Genomic DNA, 18022 nt, shown 5'->3' with positions numbered 1-18022 from the left:
ACTGAGCACTCAGAACAGGGATGTGCTGCCAACCAGGATCTAAACCACACAGCCTGACATGAATCTCAAGCAGCTTGGGTTCCTGGTTCTGCTGTGATCTACACAGATGGACCCACTCTAGAATGCAAAGACTGTCTCCACTACCCTAGAGAAATCAAGACCCACTGGCCCTTCTCACTGGCCTTGGTTTTGGGTAGGAGGAAAGTTCCATGGACAGCACTGGAAGCCAAGTCAAAGAGTCTGGGATAGGCCCTTCCTCGCCAAGGGGCTGAACACAGTCAGGCATGAAGCCATAGTAGCCCAGACTCTACTCTTTCCCACCAGGCTCCAAAGCAGGTATTTTTACCTAGGGATTAGGGGGCAGAAAATGAACCATCTGGAAGCCTTGCCAAAGGACTTCAAATGCTACCCTCATATGTGGTGATATTTTATTTGTGCTGAAATGTGATTTTATTTGTATGTTAATAAATAAAGTTTGCCTGGAGATCAGAGGTCGTAGCGAGCCAGAAACAGAAGTCAGGCAGTGGTAGCACATGCCTTTAATCCAGTCACATGGCAAGCAGAGTCTCTGTGTGGTCAAGGACACAGCCAAGCATGGTGATACACGCCTTTAATCCCAGTACCAACCATAGAGTCCTGGAGGTCTGTATAAACAGGCAGTGATGAGGAAGTGGTGTGGCTGGGCTTGGAGCCAATGAGAAGGCAGAACAGGAAGACAATAAAAGCGCAGGTTAGACAGGAAGAAATTCTCTCTGGGGAAGAAATGGTGAGGTGGTAAGCTAAGGCTAGTCGTGGGTATTCGCTATTTCTCTGATCTCTTCGGCTATTACCCCTGTATTTGGCTCTGTGCTTCTTATTTACTAAGACTGTTTAGAGTTTCATCTACACTCATAGGTAGCCTCTCCTGCCTCTTGGGCTATGCTGGCACCACTACCCTCTTCCCCTAAACTCTAACTTTGCCTTCTCTGTAGCTTTCTTTAAAAATCTGCCCATATCTACTCCCTCTACTGCTATTTCTCCTTCCTCAGTCCTGAAACCTAGGTTGACCTCAGAGGCTCTGCAGCTGACAAACCCAGGCTTAAATCCCAGCTCTGACTTCAAGCCAGTCAATGTTCTTCTCCAGGCCTCTCAGTTTCCTCATCTATAGACAGAACTAAGGGGGCTGGAGAGATGGTTTAGCAGTCAAGAGTGCTTGCTGCTCTCCTAGGAGACCAGGATTTGGTTCCCAACACCCACACTGCCTCACAACTGCCTATATATAATTCCTGTCCCATCGGATCCAACACCCTCTTCTGGACTCTGTGAGCACCCACACACACATGCTCATACACACAAATACACACAGAGATATGTAATTATTTTAAACAGAATAAATTTAATAATTAAAATTCAATTAAAAACAATGATAGCAATATTACCTCAGGTCAGGCAGGGAGGCCACTAAAAACACAGAAAATAACCAGTATAGATGAGCATGTGGAGAAACTCAAACCTTGTGCACTGTTGGTGGGAATGCAAAATGGTTCAGCTACTATGGAAAAAGGAATTTCATCAAAAAATTTAACTCAGAAGTAAAAGAAGACTCAAAAACCCTTTTTATCCAAAAGAATTAAAAACAGAGACTTGCAGAGATATTTGGGCAAACATGTTCACTAAAGCATGATCCACAACAGCCTAAAAAATGAAAGCAAGCTAAATGTCCAATAACTAACAAACGGGGAAAAATACACAAAATGAAGGAAATAAAGAAAATTGTATGATTTGCTACATATTATTAATGTACCTTGTGGATACTTCATTAAGTGAAATGAACTAGTCAAGAAAGATTAACATGTATGATTCCACCAAGTACATGAGCACAGGACTTTATAATACCAGTACCTGATCAGCTAAGGCAGAAAGACACCAAGTTTGAGGCCAGCCTGGGCTACATAGTGAACTCCAGGGCTGCCTGAGCTCTAGTGTGGAATCCTGTCTCAAAAATAAAACATTAAAAAAAAATTAAACTCATAGAAAAAGAAGTAAAATGTAGTCACCTGGAAAGTGGGGTGCAGTGAAAATGGGGAGGAATTATTAGTGCATCTGGAGTTAGAAGTTTTTAAGAAAAAAACGTCCTAGAGATCAATTGCATATCAGCATGCATGTAATTCACACTGCTACTACATCCTTTTAAACGGTTACAAAAGTAAATTTTACATTTTTTTAGCAAAGGGGCTGCATGCACAGGGCTGAAGCAGAGTAATACAGGGGACAGAGCAGCAGCCCAAGGCTGAGGAGGAAGTGCCTTTATTACACTTGTGCCAGGAAGGACCCAGGGAGTTTGGGTAGCTAAGTGACACATGACTAGGGCTGGGACCTTCGGTTTCAAGACACAAACTTTGGTGACCCCACAGACAGGGACTAAAGATTACTACTTCACTTCCTCGGAGGACCCTTCCTTATGTCTTATGGCTGAACCCAACTAAAGCCAGAGGACATGTGGGTCTTCAATGTATGGTCCAAACAGGAGAGCCTTGCAGAGCGAATTGCCAGTGAAGCTGCTGAAAAGTGGGCCCAGAAAGGCCAAGGGAAGCGAAGGGGTGGTGGCACAGGCCTTAAATCCCAGCACTTGGGAGGCAGAGCCAGGCAGATCTCTGAGAGTTCGAGGCCAGCCTGGTCTACAGAAAGAGTTCCAGGACAATCTCCAGAGCTACACAGAGAAACCCTGTCTTGAAAAATCAAAAAAAAAAAAAAAAAAAAAAAAAGAAGAAGGAAGGCAGGAAGGAAGGAAGGCAGGAAGGCAGGAAGGCAGGAAGGCAGGAAGGCAGGCAGGAAGGCAGGAAGGCAGGAAGGCAGGCAGGAAGGCAGGAAGGCAGGAAGGCAGGAAGGCAGGAAGGCAGGAAGGAAGGAAGGCAGGAAGGAAGGAAGAGAAAGGCCAAGGGAAACAACACATCTAACACCCTGCCTTTCCTCTCCACAGCTCACTCACGCCTGTTTCTGTCACTGCCCCTGGACACTACTACCTGCCTCCAGAGGGTGATGGGATCTATAGTACCTCCCAGTGACATTCTTCAAGATATCTGGGACAAGACCTGTGCGAGCCCAAACCAAATCCCAGCATGGAGAGTAAAGAACTTTCCGCTCTAGATGAGGGCTACTCCCAATTCTTAGCTGCAGGAGAGGAAAGGTCAGTTTCCTCTAAGAGTTCCCATGGTATGTCTACCATGCCCAGTGGAAAGCCACACACCCATGAACCTTTTGGCAGCACCAATTTGTGTCGATGGAGAAAAAGAAAGAAGACACAAAGTTGGGTGGGGAGGGAAGAGGAGTGGGTCTGGGGAGGTTTGTGAAGGTGAATATGATCAAAATACATCGCAATAAAATTTTTTAAAAAAGAAACAAGCTCAAGGAAAAAAGAAACAGTGAATTTTGAGGATGAAAATATTCTGTATTTTTAAAAACATTATAAGGTATTTTAGGCAAGATTTAGATTTTTGTCCTTTAGTAAGACCCTGAATTTTGATTAGAACCACTTAGAAAAGAGGAGCATATGAGGATGATGGGTTATACTTCATGAGACATCGTACATAAAAATAATTTTAGGTTCCATAGATGAAGTTTCATGGAACTCTTTCCCATTTGTACAAAAAAAACAAAAAACAAAAAACAAAAACAAAAACAAAAAAAAAAACACCAAACCACGCTGGATGGTTCTAGAAAGTTATCTCTGACTCCAGGAGATCTGAGGTGTTTTCTATAAATGACTAAAACTGCAAAATGAAGTTAACATTTAAGAAAGTAGGGGGGCGGGGAATCTAGCTAGGGGGTGTAACTCAGCAGTAGGGTGCTTATCTAGCACACACAAAGCCCTGGGCTCAATCCCCATACCATGACCCCTTGACGACTCAGATCTGTGTCCTAACACTCAGGCGGTGGAGGCAGGAGGATCAGAAGTCAAGGTCAGCAAGTTTGAGACCCTGTCTCAAAAAAGAAAAGGGGAAAAAAAAACAGTAGATTCAGCCAGGACACTTGCTGGACGCAAGTAAAACTCGTGATACTCCACTCAGTAAACTGTCTGCACAGAAGCATACATTACTTTGCAACATATCACTTAACGTAAGTAAGTACGTGGTGTCTCTATTCTTACAGTGTAAATAACAGGCTGTGCCTCTGAATATAGGGTTTTTTACAGCCAGGAAGAACATTTGAAGGAACAAATGGCAAGCTGGGTGGGCTGGTGAATGCCTGGAATCCAAGCACTGGGGAAACTGAGGTAGGAAGACTGAAGCCAGCCTGGGCTACACAGCAAAACCTTCCTTCCAAAAAAAAAGAAAAAACAAAAACCTGTTAATAAGAATAAATAAAAGAGGACTGGAGAGATGACTCCGAGGTGAAGAGTTCATACTGCTGTCGCAGAGGACCCCGTTGGGTAGCTCACAACCAGCTACAATTCCAGTTCCAGCGAGTCTGACACCTGAACTCTCTGGGTACCTACAAGTACATGCCTATACCCAAGTGAACACATATCATCTAAAATGAAACAAACAAATCTTTTTAAAAAATAAAAGAACAAATAGTAAAATGAATCCATAAAGCCTCGCATGCCTTCCCCTCCAAAGGGATTAAAGAAACGGTAAAAAATGACCCAAATAGCCCAGGGATGACAATAAAACTCTGGAAAAATTGAAAGCAACTAGGAGAACAGAGTGGATCCAAATGAGAAGACACAGATCCGAGAGTGTGTAACACAAGATATGGCCAAAGGCCCATCCGGTGGGCCTCCTAACCCTGGAGAGGCTAGAGCAGGGCAACAGGAAGAACCACACCTGCCTGAAAGCGCCTTCTCAATTCTTAGCGGCTGGGCAGCTAGAACTCTAAGTTTTAAATACCTAACCAGTGCATATACATCACTATTATTATTATTTATTTGTTGTACTTGGAATTGAATCCATGGTCTCATGTACTTTTATTTATTTTTTTTTTTATGTGCATGAGTGTTTTGCCTGCATGTATATCTGTGTACCGTATGTATGCCTGGTGCCTGTGAAGGCCAGAAGAGGGCATCAGATCCCCTGGAACTGGGATTCCAGAGGGTTAATAGGTACCATGGTGGGTTCTGGAAACAGAACCCCGGTCCTCTGGAAGGGCAGCGGTGCTCTAAACCACTGAGCCATTTCTTCGGCCCCACGGTCTCACATTCCTATCACTGAGCTACACCCCCAGCCTACATTCCTATTAATTTTTTTTAATAAATTGGTGGGGCTGGAGAGAAGGCTCAATAGTTACAAGAATTCATTATGCTTGCATGTCGGTTCCCACCACCCACATGACCATTCACAACTACCTTGTAACTCTAGTTCCAGGGAACCCAACACCCTCTGCTGACCTCCACAGGCTCCAGCATGCACATGGTGCACAAACACTCGGGCACATTCACATGCACACAAACATAAAAAATATTTTTTAAAAACTAAAATGAAATGGCATAGGCTTAGACAACCCTTTGCTTAAATTACTCTTATCTCAGATCCAGAGACAAAAGAAAAATGGCCATCCCAGAGGAGACAGACAATTCTCCTCTCAGTTCCGTTATACACATCAGCTAGGAGGGAAAGAGTCGGCTTGCTTCAAATTCTAGTTTAAGATTGTTTGGACAACTCAAAACTGAAGACAATGTTTTCAACGACGACAAAGACTACCAAGGCTAGTACAGCAGCCCCAGCCGCTCCAGAGGCTGAGGCAGGAAGATCTGCTGAACCCATGACTTGGAGCCAATCCTGGGCAACACTGTGAGATCCTGTCTCAAAAATAATCAGAACACGCGTGGTGGCCAACACTTCCAATCCCTATACTTAGGAGACTGAGGCAGGTAGATGTCAAGTTTGAGCCCAGCTGGGGTCACATAGGGAGTCCTTCCATCTTTATCTCAAAATAACACAAAAAAAGGATATCCAAAACTGCTGTGTGGAAAATACACAAGAAAAAGCAGCCCTGAGTATGGAAGCCACCTGAGGTGCCTCCAAGTTAGTTCAGTTTCCCCCACGCCAACTCAAGGTGGCTGCCTCACCTGGGATCTGCTTCACACGACAACGGTGGTCTTGACATAGCATCTCTTACTAAAGGGGACTAAGACTCTCCTCTTTGCAGGGTGACTGGCCCCCTCCCCTGGTGACATCCCTCCACTAAGAATGGATCCAGCTGCAGACTCAAAGGCAGACAGGAGAGGTCTGACTTCCCTGCCTCCCACCCTCCACACCGTACACTCCCAGAGGTGGCTGGCCTTCCCAGATGCTTTGTGCAAGAGCATTTCCCTCAAGCAGCCACGTCTACCAGCAGCTAATGGGACCTGGCAAGATTAAGACACCAGTAAATGATCTGGCAAGCTACCTGTCTGCTGCCCAGATGGAAAAATGAAAGAAGGTTGTGATGAAGGAAAAGAAGGGTGAACAGAGAGAGTGAGCCGGCGGGAGCTGGGATGATCTCCAGCCCATTAAAATATTAAAAGAAAACGTTTCAAAGCAAAGTCAAGCTGTCACGTTCCTGTTACAGAGTATTCCTCTTAAACAATTGCAAATTAAAATGTTAGGTTCCTGTAGATAATTCTTAACAAGGGCTCAGTCAGAAAAATACACCCAAATCAAACTATTCTTATGAATCTATAGTGCCTTGCAATGCCCCACTAAGAGAATCAAAAGTCCTGCCAATAAATCTTCCCAGGGTGGGGTGTCTTGTCAACCTGCCAATAGCCTCCAGGGACCCTCACAGGAAGAGTACTTTCCCCTAAGTCAGAAGGAATCCCAAGGCTCATACCTCACCAGCTGCACTCATACTCATACTCACCAGCGTCTCTGCTCTTGCCACACTACACTCACGCTCTAAATTCTGCCTGCCTGTGAGTATGGCCTGATCATTTCTCTCTCCCAGTCCACCCCGACTCTAGCCCAGCTGCTACCCAGCCCAGTGGCTCTTCTCTAAGGACCAGGCCTACTGAAGGGATGTGCCTGAGTCCCAACCTCAACAGACTTTTAACCGAATGCCTATACAATCGAATGCCTATACAAAAGACAGCTCACCCAAATGGGACCAACCAAACTGTCTCCCAGGAACCTGAACTTGAGATAGGGTCTGGTTAGTCGTGTGTGTAGCATGGAGAGCTGGCTCTCCTCTGAGGAAAGCTTCTATGCAGCCCCCTGGGGATCTGGAGAAAGTCATCGGAGATTCTTCCAATAACTCCCTCTGCTCTCTGCTCTGGAATAGGTTTGGGTACTTTTCTCTGTTATATCCCAACATTAGAAACTGAATTGAATAATTATACTAAATAAATTTGTAACAAGGTTAGGGTGTCCTACTCATAATCCATCCACTGAAGACCTCCTGGACACTCTACACAAAAACCTCCAATAGCGCCGGGCGGTGGTGGCGCACGCCTTTAATCCCAGCACTCGGGAGGCAGAGCCAGGTGGATCTCTATGAGTTCGAGGTCAGCCTGGGCTACCAAGTGAGTTCCAGGAAAGGCGCAAAGCTACACAGAGAAACCCTGTCTCAAAAAAACCAAAAAAAAAAAAAAAAAAAAAAAAAACCTCCAATAGCTACCAGGGCTTCTATGGAATGGCTCCTCCACACCTGACCAGCTCTGGGTGGTCTGCCTCCTGGTCCAACTATCCGGGCTTACCTTTTCTCTACTCCGCTTTTCTTTCCTTTTTCTGTTCCTTGGGCATGCACTGTTCATGCCCAGGCTTTGCCTGTACCCCTTTCTCTCTTAAAGACACTCTCTTCGTTGAAGAAATAAAATCCCATCAACGCTCAAGGCCTATCTCAAGCATCAGGTCTTCTCCAGCAGACAGAAATCCCTTCTCATTGGAACTGGCAGAGGCCTAGATGTCTGCCACTCACACAGCACTCTCTGCATGCCAGCTGACTTACAGGAGGCACAGAGAGTCTACCGCGGAGTCAGAAATTAGTTATTATCAGGATGTCCAATGCCATCACATCTTTCTGTGCCTAGTGCTACATCCCCACCTCAGAACCTCCCACTGCTCTATCTGTCTCTACAGCTCTCACCAACTTCTGTTTTCCTGTGTGACTTAGAGTATGTGTCCTTCCACTAGAAATGTGAGCTTCATAAAGTCAGGATTCTGTTTTCTTCACACTGCTACATCTCCAGTACCTGGAAGAGTAGGCTCTCAATAAGTACTTGTTTAATGAATACATGAATGGGTGAGTGAATGAAAATGTAGCCAAATGAGATCCATCAAATCTATGGTTCTTTCGGAGCAAGGGTTCTCAAAGGCCTGTCTTCAGGACAGCTGGATCAGTAGGGAACTTGTCACCAATGCAAATTCTTCTTGGACCCAAACCCCCGAGCTAGCAAATCAGAGACGGTGTAATGATCTCTCCAGGTGACTTTGATGCATTTAGTTTGGAAGCTAGAGCAGTACAAGTTGAGCTACCCACCGAGGAATCAGTGGGCGGGCACATGGTACCATCAATCAAGTCCCTTGTAGGTCTGCAGATAGGCCTGAAGGCTGTGAATGAGCCAGTGCCAGGCACCTTTTACCAGGACAATGGAAATGGAAACATATTCAACTTTGGTCCCAGAAGGAAATGAGAGCTCCCGAAAGTATTGATCCCCTTACTCTCATGCCTAGGAATGCGATGGCACTCCTAAGATGAACCTGGGAAGGCTGGCCAGGAGCTCCACAGCCCCAGTGGGTGGAGGCTGCCCTCTGCCTGCATCTGCAACAGAGGACATGGGAGCATATTCACAAGCCCACAGAGGTTAAACAAAGCCACATCCAAAGCAGTGGCCAAGGGCTGAAGGTCTGGTCATCTTGGTGACTGGATGTCCATATGCAGCAAAAGACAACAGAGACACACACAAAAAAAAAAAAACTCGCCGGGCGGTGGTGGCGCACGCCTTTAATCCCAGCACTCGGGAGGCAGAGCCAGGCGGATCTCTGTGAGTTCGAGGCCAGCCTGGTCTCCAAAGCGAGTTCCAGGAAAGGCGCAAAGCTACACAGAGAAACCCTGTCTCGAAAAACCAAAAAAAAAAAAAAAACTCATGGCACAAAAAACACTTGATGGCTTATGACTCTACTCGGAATGCAAGTCATCGTTTTCTTTTCTTTTTTTAACAGTTACTTATGGGGCGGGTCTTGAGTCACCAGGCAGGGCACAAGCCTCTCTACTCACTGAGCCATCTCATCAGGCCAGCAGTTGCCATTTTCTTCTGGCAAAACCCCCAGGGCAGGCAAAGTTCAAACTCGTAGGTTTCTCCTGTCTACACACACTCTGCGTACGACTACCACAGTTACGGGGTAGAGGGATGGCTCAGTGGAAACTCTCACAGTGCTCTCTGAGCAGACACGGGCTGGGTTCCCAGCACTCGCGTTGGGCAGCTCACAATTGCCTGAATCCAGCTCTCGGGGATCCAAAACCTCTGGCCTCTGAGGGCCCCTGCATGTGTCCATATCCACACACAGACACACAATTAAAAATAATAAAAATCTGTTTTAAAAAAGAGACTGTCACACTCATATCCCAACATTCCACAAATTCCAAAGGAAAAGAGACCCAAGAGGGAAACCATGAAGCTGCTTCTCAGTGTCTTGCCCTTCCTGTTCAGTCTTCCATCAGCAGCCACTTGTGAAAGGTGAATGTGCTCCCTGAGCCCAGGACTCAGTCTTCGCGGACTTTCTACCTTAGACACGGTCCATATCCAGAAAGCAAGATTCCACCAGTCCTGGCTACTACATTGTTTCCTATAAACATGCAGAATTAAAAGGTTTTAAAGTCTTTTTAATTGTTTTTAAATCTTCACCTCTAGCTTCCGCTTGTCACTTCCCCACTCTTCCTATAATTCTTCCTCAGACCTCATTGCTGCAACACCATGCACCCACCTCCATACCCCTCCCCCACCAAACCCTCCTGCCTAGCTCCTCGCTAGTACATTTCAGTCTTCCTTAGGTCTTCCCCTGCAGTCTAGGACTCCATCCTGACACCTCCCTCTTGCACACACACAACATATAGCTATGTATTCTTCCATGTGAATCCAACGCTTCTCTCTTTCCTCCCACTGTATTTATGGGCTCACTATAGAACATAGATTATGCTCATAAACTGCCTGGACTGAAATCCCCACAGGACCACCTGATTCTTAGGTGTCTAGGGCACATCATTTGGACAATTTTTCGCCTCACTTTCTTCATCTGTAATGAGATATCTTCCTCACTATCTTGTGAGGGCATATGCATTCTTCTGAGATGAAAATAATTTAACGATGTAAGGCACAGGGTAAAACTAGGTCTGGCCTTTCGTAAGACAGTGCAGGCTGGGCTATTCCCACCGTGCCTAGCTCACCATTTTGTAATTACTTGGTTAAGCTAAATGATAGGATCAGAGAAAAATGTAAGAGACTAGACTTCTTGAGGATAGACAGGGCATAAATGCTATGGTAGTACCAAGGTGTTCTTTCCACTGTCCTATACTGCCTCACAGTGGCAGCCACCCCCAGAGAGTGGAACCTGTTTTAATGGAAATTATTAATTACCTTCAGTTCAAGGGGAAAAAAAATCATTCCCTATTTTATGATGAGAGGAACAAGAAGACATACAAATAATCAATGAGCACATGAAGAAATGCTCAACATCTTTAGGGAAATGAGGATCAAAACCTTGATGATGGGTCAGCAATACAGCTCAGTCAGGAACAGAGACTGCCAGCAAGCCCGACACCCTGAGTTCACCCTGTGCATCATCCCCAGGATGCACACTGTGAAAGAAGAGACTCAACACCAGCAAGCTGAGCTCTGACCTCCACACGTGTACTGTGGCATGCACGTGCATGTACACTCGAGAGTGTGTGTGTGTGTGTGTGTGTGTGTGTGCACAATAAATAAATAAATGTGATTTGGGGATTTGGGATTTTTTTTTTTTCCGAGACAGGGTTTCTCTGTGTAGTTTTGGTGCCTGTTCCAGATCTCGCTCTGTAGCCCAGGCTGGCCTCGAACTCACAGAGATCCACCTGGCTCTGCCTCACGAGTGCTGGGATTAAAGGCATGCGCCACCACCGCCCAGTGGCATGTTTTGTTTTGTTTTGTTTTGTTTTGTTTTGTTTTGAGACAGGGTTTACTATGCAGCTCTGGCTGTCCTGGACTGGAACACACTATGTAGACCAGGCTGGCCTCAAACTCACAGAAATCTGCCTGCTGTTTGCACCACCATGCCCAGAAAATGTCATTTTTAAAGACAATAAAAATGTTTAAAAAGAATATGAAGAAATAGAAACACAGAGGGAAGGAATGACGATTCAGTGCATTACGGAAACAACTGGACCTCAAAAACTTAGACACAAATACATGTGATTCAACAATTCCACTCCTAGGTATGTACATATCCAAAAATGAAATGTACGATCAAACAAATCTTGTATATAAATGTTCACAACATCATTACTCACAACGGCTACAAACTATAAACAAAACAAATGTCCACCAAGTGACAAGTAAAATGTGCTGTATCTATACAAGGTCTGTGTGTGTGTGTGTGTGTGTGTGTGTGTGTGTGTGTATCCACTAAATGGAGTAAAGTTCCGACATGCTAACCATAGGTGAAACTTGGAAACATTACTCTACAGGAGATAGAGAAAAGCCAGACACAGAGCACCATAAATTGTATTGTATAACTCAATTTTATATGAATGTCCAGAGAAGTAGCTTCCAGAGAGCTCGGATGGGAGGGAGGAGATGGAAGGTAGGAGATGCCCAGCATTTTTCTGGAGTGAAGGAAACACTCTAGAACTAGATAGTTGTGGTATTTATACAACACTCTATGACCATATTAAAACCCACCAAATTGTATAACCTATTTTTTTCAGTGGTTTTTTTTTAACACATTATTATTCATTTATGGGGGCTGTACCATGTCATTCATGTGGAGGTCAGAGGACAACTTGGGGGAGTCATTTCTCTCCTTTCACTATGTGAGTCCCAGGAACTGAATTCAGGTCATCAACCTTGGCAGCAAGTACCTTAACCATTGAGCTACCTCACCAGCCCTCGACAGTCTAGGAGACTTGCATGCCATGCGAATACCTCGGCAAAGCTGGCTGGTATAAAAGCTACTACAGAAACCACTGTATTACTAGGCCTGGGGCTGTAAGTCAGTAAAGAGAGCTTGCCTAGAATATCCAAAGCCCTGTGTTCAATCTCCCTGTGTGTCCCCCCAAAACACCTAACGGTAAAGATGACCATATCTAAGCACTTGTTCTGTGCCACACAGTACCGACAAACTAAGTCGCTTTTACACACTCACTACCTGCAATTTAAAAAAAAAAAAAAAAACCAAGGGTGGCTGCTTGTACGTGTTCATAAGCCCACTCAGGCACACTGCAGAGGCTGAACAGGTCCCTGCCTAGTGGAGTGGCTCACCACGAGGGCACAGCCCAAGGTGAGTAACAGCAGCCTGGGAGAGGAGAGAGGTTGATGTGGACGCAAGACTCCAAGATAGGTTATGCAGGCAAGCCCACAGGGCTGCTCTAGGCCATCTCTCCCAGCTTTTGTGAAGCCGGAAGGGGAAGGGGCAGGACGTTACACACAGGCACTGCATTTGAATTCCAGTAGCCTGAGGATCCACTGTTTGCACAGGCCTCGCTGGTCTTGGTACCTCGTTAGTTTTTTTGTTTTGTTTTGTTTTTTAATGAAGGCAAGATTCTTCTCGGAATTCCAAACACATTTAAATGAGCTCATGCATATTTATAGAGATACACAACAGACCGGTGTCTAGTTCCTCAACAGTGTAGTACTGTGGCTGCAAACTTCAACCGCCTCCTCCTCCTCCTCGTCCTCAGTGCTACCACTGACTGGACGCTCAAGGGATGAAATTCAGGGGCCAGTCGGGAGGGACCGTCAGGGAGGCAGCGGGTGGGCATCGCTCACTCTTGGAGGTCTCCTTGAGTGGCCATTTTACATGACTGTGTGAAAGCATGTGCCGCTGAACCGGTCAGAGAGGGAGGGAGGGATTGTCCGGACCCCAATCTCAAAGTCCCACCTACCGCTGAGATCGCGAGCGGGAGGCTCAGCCCACCTCCGGGGGCAGGAGGAGGGCTGGCGGAGGTCCCTGGGGAGTGAAGGGGCGCGGGGTACCTGGAGTCGAACTTCTGGCCATCGGGGAAAGTTCCCACGTAGTGGTAGCGCACGAAGTCGCCGCTGCGCACCGTGCGCGGACACTCGTCAGGCACGAAGCGCCGCTCGATCTGAAGCTCCGAGCTCACACCCAGGCCCGCCACGGGCGCCGCCTGCCCGGTCACCCAGAGCAGCAGCAGGAGCAGCGACCGGGGCCGCCAGCCCCGGGCCCCGAACGCCATCGCACGGCCTGGACTGGAGCGCCGAGGGGCAAGGCTGGGTGCGCCGCAGCAGCGTTGCAAACGTGGAAAAGGGCTCCCGGCTCGCCCCGGGCCGCAGCGCCCGCCCCCCGCCGCCCGCGTCCGCCCCCAGACCGGCCGAGGGGAGGAGCCGCGCCCTGGAGCAGGGGGGTCGAGCTCCCGGGAGTTCCTCTGCCCTCCCCGCGGCCAGAAGCTCGGAGAGCACCGCTGCGCTCGCTCGGACGGCCGGGCCCCGCGCCTGAGCTCTGCAGGTCCCAAGAGACGTTCGGAGCGTCCAACGTGGCAGCGGATCCAGTTTCCCCTTGCTGCTGTGGGAAAGGAAGGAAACTTGAGTCTTTTTTAAAAACTTAGTTAATGGGGTGTACTCAGTAAACAGGCTGGAACCATCCCTCCGGATGTCTTTGAGTTGCTGTGAGCTAATGTGATCAGTGAACGTCAAGTTCCCACACATGTGACAAGCGTGTGTAGGATCCCACAAGCTACTCACTAGTTAAAATACATCCCTCGATTTATTAAAACTTCGGAATATTAAAAGTCAGTCACCAGGGCTTTCTTAACTTGTTTTGGAATGTTAACAAATAATCCAGATACCAAAAACCTAGAAAAGACATCAACAAAAGAGAAAAAGTAAACAATGGACAACAAACAAGTTTATTTTGTTAAAAAAGCAAAAGCGCCTAAACCTGAGGGAGCTGGGAGTTAAAAAAAAAAAGTTTCAGAGACATCTGCAAACTGAAGAGAAAATAGGATACTTACAAAATAGTATAGAGCTAATTAATAGAGTCCAGCAACCTGATAAGAAGCTACATGTGGCCCTCAAAAAACATGCTAGTTGTCAGTTTTTCTAATGTTTCAAAAAATTCTAGTATATCCTGAAATTAAGTTACAGACGAAAGGATAGAGGAAAAAAGAAATCCATACTAACTGAGCTTCAAGCTAAATCAACAAAGAAAAAGAAGAAAAAAATGTTCCACATTCCTTCCCTGAACCCTGAAGATCAAGACCACATCGAATTCTACTTTTAGAGTCAAGCAACCTGAGAATCAACCAAAACCTTTCTTTACTCTCAGCTACCTGAGACTCTGAAAAGGCCTTCCTTTACCTAGTGTCCATTACCAAGCATTTGAAAGACAAGAGTTCAATCCCCAGCATGCACATATTCACTGCTGCCTGATTTTCAACAAAGTTAACAAGAACATGCCTTGGATGAAGGACCATCTTTTCCATGAGTGGTGCTGGGGAACTGAACATTCTTGCATGCAGAATGAACTAGAACCCTATCTCTTGCTGTACACAAAAGTCAACTCAAAATGGGTGTGTATGTATATACTTAAATATGTGTGTATATCTACATATATACATATATATATATATATATATATGTGTGTGTGTACATATACATCAGTGCATGCCTAACCTGTCCAAGGCTTTGGATCCAATGCCCAGCAGAAAGAGAAGGAAAAGGAGAAGAAAAAGAAGAGGGAGAAGGAAGAGAAGGAGAGAAAAGGGGAGTCACCAGAACCTGGGAAAGGATGGAAAGAGGAAATTACTGGGCTAGGAGCAGTTGGAAGGACACATAATGATTTCAGATGTTTTATAACAGAGATTCTTTAATTTTTCTACACATAATCCCTTTCACTCTGGTATGTAAATTTATAAATAGGTATATAAATCAAATATTTACTGATGATAAATCATAAAGAATTTTATTTTAAAACAATTCTTTAATATGTATGTTTTACCATTTATTAGAAATGAAACCAAGTTTGTGAAATAACGAGGTGTTACTTGTTTGTTTTCCCACAAAGAATTAGTCCCGACTGACTAGTTGATACTGACACTCCCGCATAACTGCCTGTAGTTCCTTAGGGAAATGGGGGAGCCTTAAGAGGCCCTCCCTGATCCATGATAGAGTGTGGATGACACAGACTTGTGCAGGCAGCTGCTGTAAGCTCAAGAGTGCAACAGCCACACAATCAAACATTATTACACATAGTATCCAAAAACATACTAACTCAATTATTACGCACCAAGGGGGGCTGGAGAGATGGCTCAATGGTTAAGAGCACTGGCTGCTCTTCCGGAGGACCTGGGTTCAATTCCCAGCACCCACATGGCAGCTCACAACTGTCTGTAAGTTCAGATCTCCAGGATCTGACACCTTCACACCAATGCATATAAAATAAAGTTAAAATAATTTTTTTGAAAAAAGAGCAATTATTACGTGCTGAGAAACGGTGGTAGGAAAATAGCGAAAGTCTTTGTTTTCTAGAACTAAACCATTATGTTTCTATGAGAGTAAAAAGCTTCATATAGTAAAAACACTGGAATTCATGTCAGACAGTGATGTCTAGTTTGTTTCAGAAAGTATTTGTTTGCTGTGGCAAAGTGAAGAGCACACAGTGCAGGTTCTGAACCCTGGCTGCATCAACATTAAGTGGTGAACCCAGAGGCTTCCAGAAACACCTCGGGTTCACTATGTGTTGGATTTTTAGTTGATTTTTGGTAGGTCACATTCACAAAACATTGACAGTTACCCAGTTTTACAAGGACCCTGTCCTGGCTAGTTTATGTCAGTTTGACATGGGCTATAGTCATCTGAGAAGAGGGAAAGTCGATTGAGAAAATGCCTCCATAAGATCAAGGCATTTCCTTAATTAGTGATTGATGAGAGATGCGCCAGCCCCTTGTGGGTGGAGCCATCCCTGGGGAGGCGGTCCTGTGTTCTGTAAGAAAGCAGGCTGAGTAAGCCATGAGGAACAAACCAGTAAGCAGCACTCCTCCATGGCCTCTCATCAGCTCTTGTCTCCAGGTTCCTGCCCTGACTTCCTTCAATAATGAACAGTGATGTGGAAACATAAGCAAAATAAAACTTTCCTCCCAGTCTTAATTAGGGTTACTATTGCTATGATGAAACTCCATGACCAAAAGCAACTTGGGGAGGAAAGGGTTTAGTTAGCTTACACTCCCACATTATAGTTTATCATCAAAGGAAGTAAGGCAGGAACTCCAGCAGGGAGGAAACCTGGAGGCAGGAGTTGATGCAGAGGTTGTGGGAGTCTGCTTACTGGCTTGCTACTCATGGCGTGCTCAGTCTGCTTTTTTATAGAACCCAGGACCACCTGCCCCCCCCCGGGGGGGGGCAACCACAATAGATTGGGCCCTCCCCCATCAATCACTAATTAAGAAAATACCTTATAGGTCTGCCTATGGCTCGATCTTCTAGAGATATTTTCTCAATTGAGATTCCCTCCTCTCAGATGATTACAACTTTGTGTCAAGCTGACATAAAACTAGATAGGATGCCGGGCAGTGGTGGCGCACGCCTTTAATCCCAGCACTCAGGTGGCAGAGCCAGGCAGATCTCTGTGAATTCGAGGCCAGCCTGGTCTACAGAGCAAGATCCAGGACAGGCATCAAAACTACACAGAGAAACCCTGTCTCAAACTCCCCCCCCCCAAAAAAAAAAGAAAAAGAAAAAAGAAAAAAATCCAAAGTCTCTTTTAAAATCCACAGTCTCTTTAAAAATGTAGTCTCTCAACTGTTGGGGACCCAAAGTGCCACTCACCGATAGTTCTGGGGAAGCCAAACAAGTAAGGCTGTCTTTTCAAAGAAATATGTATACCTAGTTTTTCTATCCAGAAGGCTGGGAATGGACGTGAATAATAACCTGATGGTCTGTGTTATCTGTAGAGCCAGGCCATACCAAGCTCCTACAAGCAGGACCAAAAGTGGCTAATAGTCTATCTAGGTGACCTTTGCATTATCTGTGTGGTCAGGGGTTCCCCCAAGCTCCCACCACCAGAACTAGAGGTGGTTAATAGCCCAGATGACCTCTGTGCTATCTGTATGACTAAGACCACACCAGGTCCTTCCCTAGGCCCTTAAGATAACACATGCGGCCTATCTCTAGAACCCAATTTCACAGATGAAGTGACATGTACTTTGAAGAGTTTCAGTGTAGTTATGCCTCCTTGTGCACAGGGGGTTGTTTTGCACTGGGAAACTTTTTTCCAAATTGTACTATATTTAAATATGCCTATAATAAATCTCCTGATGTCAGACTCTAGGTTTGAACCAGCACCAGCTAACTAGGTTGCATTAAGCTGGATTTCCTTCTTGCCTCTTACTATCATTCCTCTGCCAGCCACAGGATTTGTACCAACTTTACATTCAACAAGTCCTATAAAATTAATTAATTAATTAATTTAAAAAATACTTTCTTATTTCAAGAAGGAAGAACTAGGCCACAGTCACAAACAAATCAAAGTAAAACTGAACTCCAACTGTGTAAATAACTTGGTGTCCGATGTCTGGACTCATGATCTTCTGGGCTCCTCCAAAGGGCCTGAGTCACTTCTCCAGCTCCATTTTCTGCAGCCAATGAAGACTGTCTCCTAAACTCAGGCTGGCTCCTCTTCAAAGCTGCTGCTGTTCTTGGTGGTCATCCCATGGTCCTGGCATCTCCAAAATCCTGGGTTTTTCTGCTGCAACTAGGCTGCCCTTTCACCAATAGTTTCTCCTGTGTTCTCCTCAGGGACTCCAGTTCTACCACACAGTGCCAAGCCTCAACTATCCTCCATGACCTTCAAAACCAATACCACTTTGGTGAACATTACCAAGTTCGGCCTCTAGCGAGGGTACAACCTTGGCCACTTCTGGA

At 45.6% G+C, this 18022-nt stretch overlaps 1 protein-coding gene across 1 annotated transcript in view; it reads right to left on the bottom strand.

Moving 5' to 3' along the window:
• The window catches only part of Fkbp9 (FKBP prolyl isomerase 9), a 51313-nt gene extending 37956 nt beyond the window's left edge, over positions 1–13357 (bottom strand). Inside the window, exon 1 of the mRNA XM_059257888.1 lies at positions 13121–13357. Within this exon, the coding sequence (XP_059113871.1) occupies positions 13121–13341 (221 nt within the window). The 5' untranslated portion in view covers positions 13342–13357. The remainder of the gene's footprint in view (positions 1–13120) is intronic.
• Positions 13358–18022: the final 4665 nt, after the last annotated feature.

The sequence above is a fragment of the Peromyscus eremicus genome, chromosome 3, assembly GCF_949786415.1.
Source record: "Peromyscus eremicus chromosome 3, PerEre_H2_v1, whole genome shotgun sequence".
Taxonomy (NCBI): Eukaryota; Metazoa; Chordata; class Mammalia; order Rodentia; family Cricetidae; genus Peromyscus; species Peromyscus eremicus.
The sequence above is the reverse complement of the archived record's forward strand: the minus strand, read 5'-3'. Positions and strand labels throughout refer to the sequence as shown.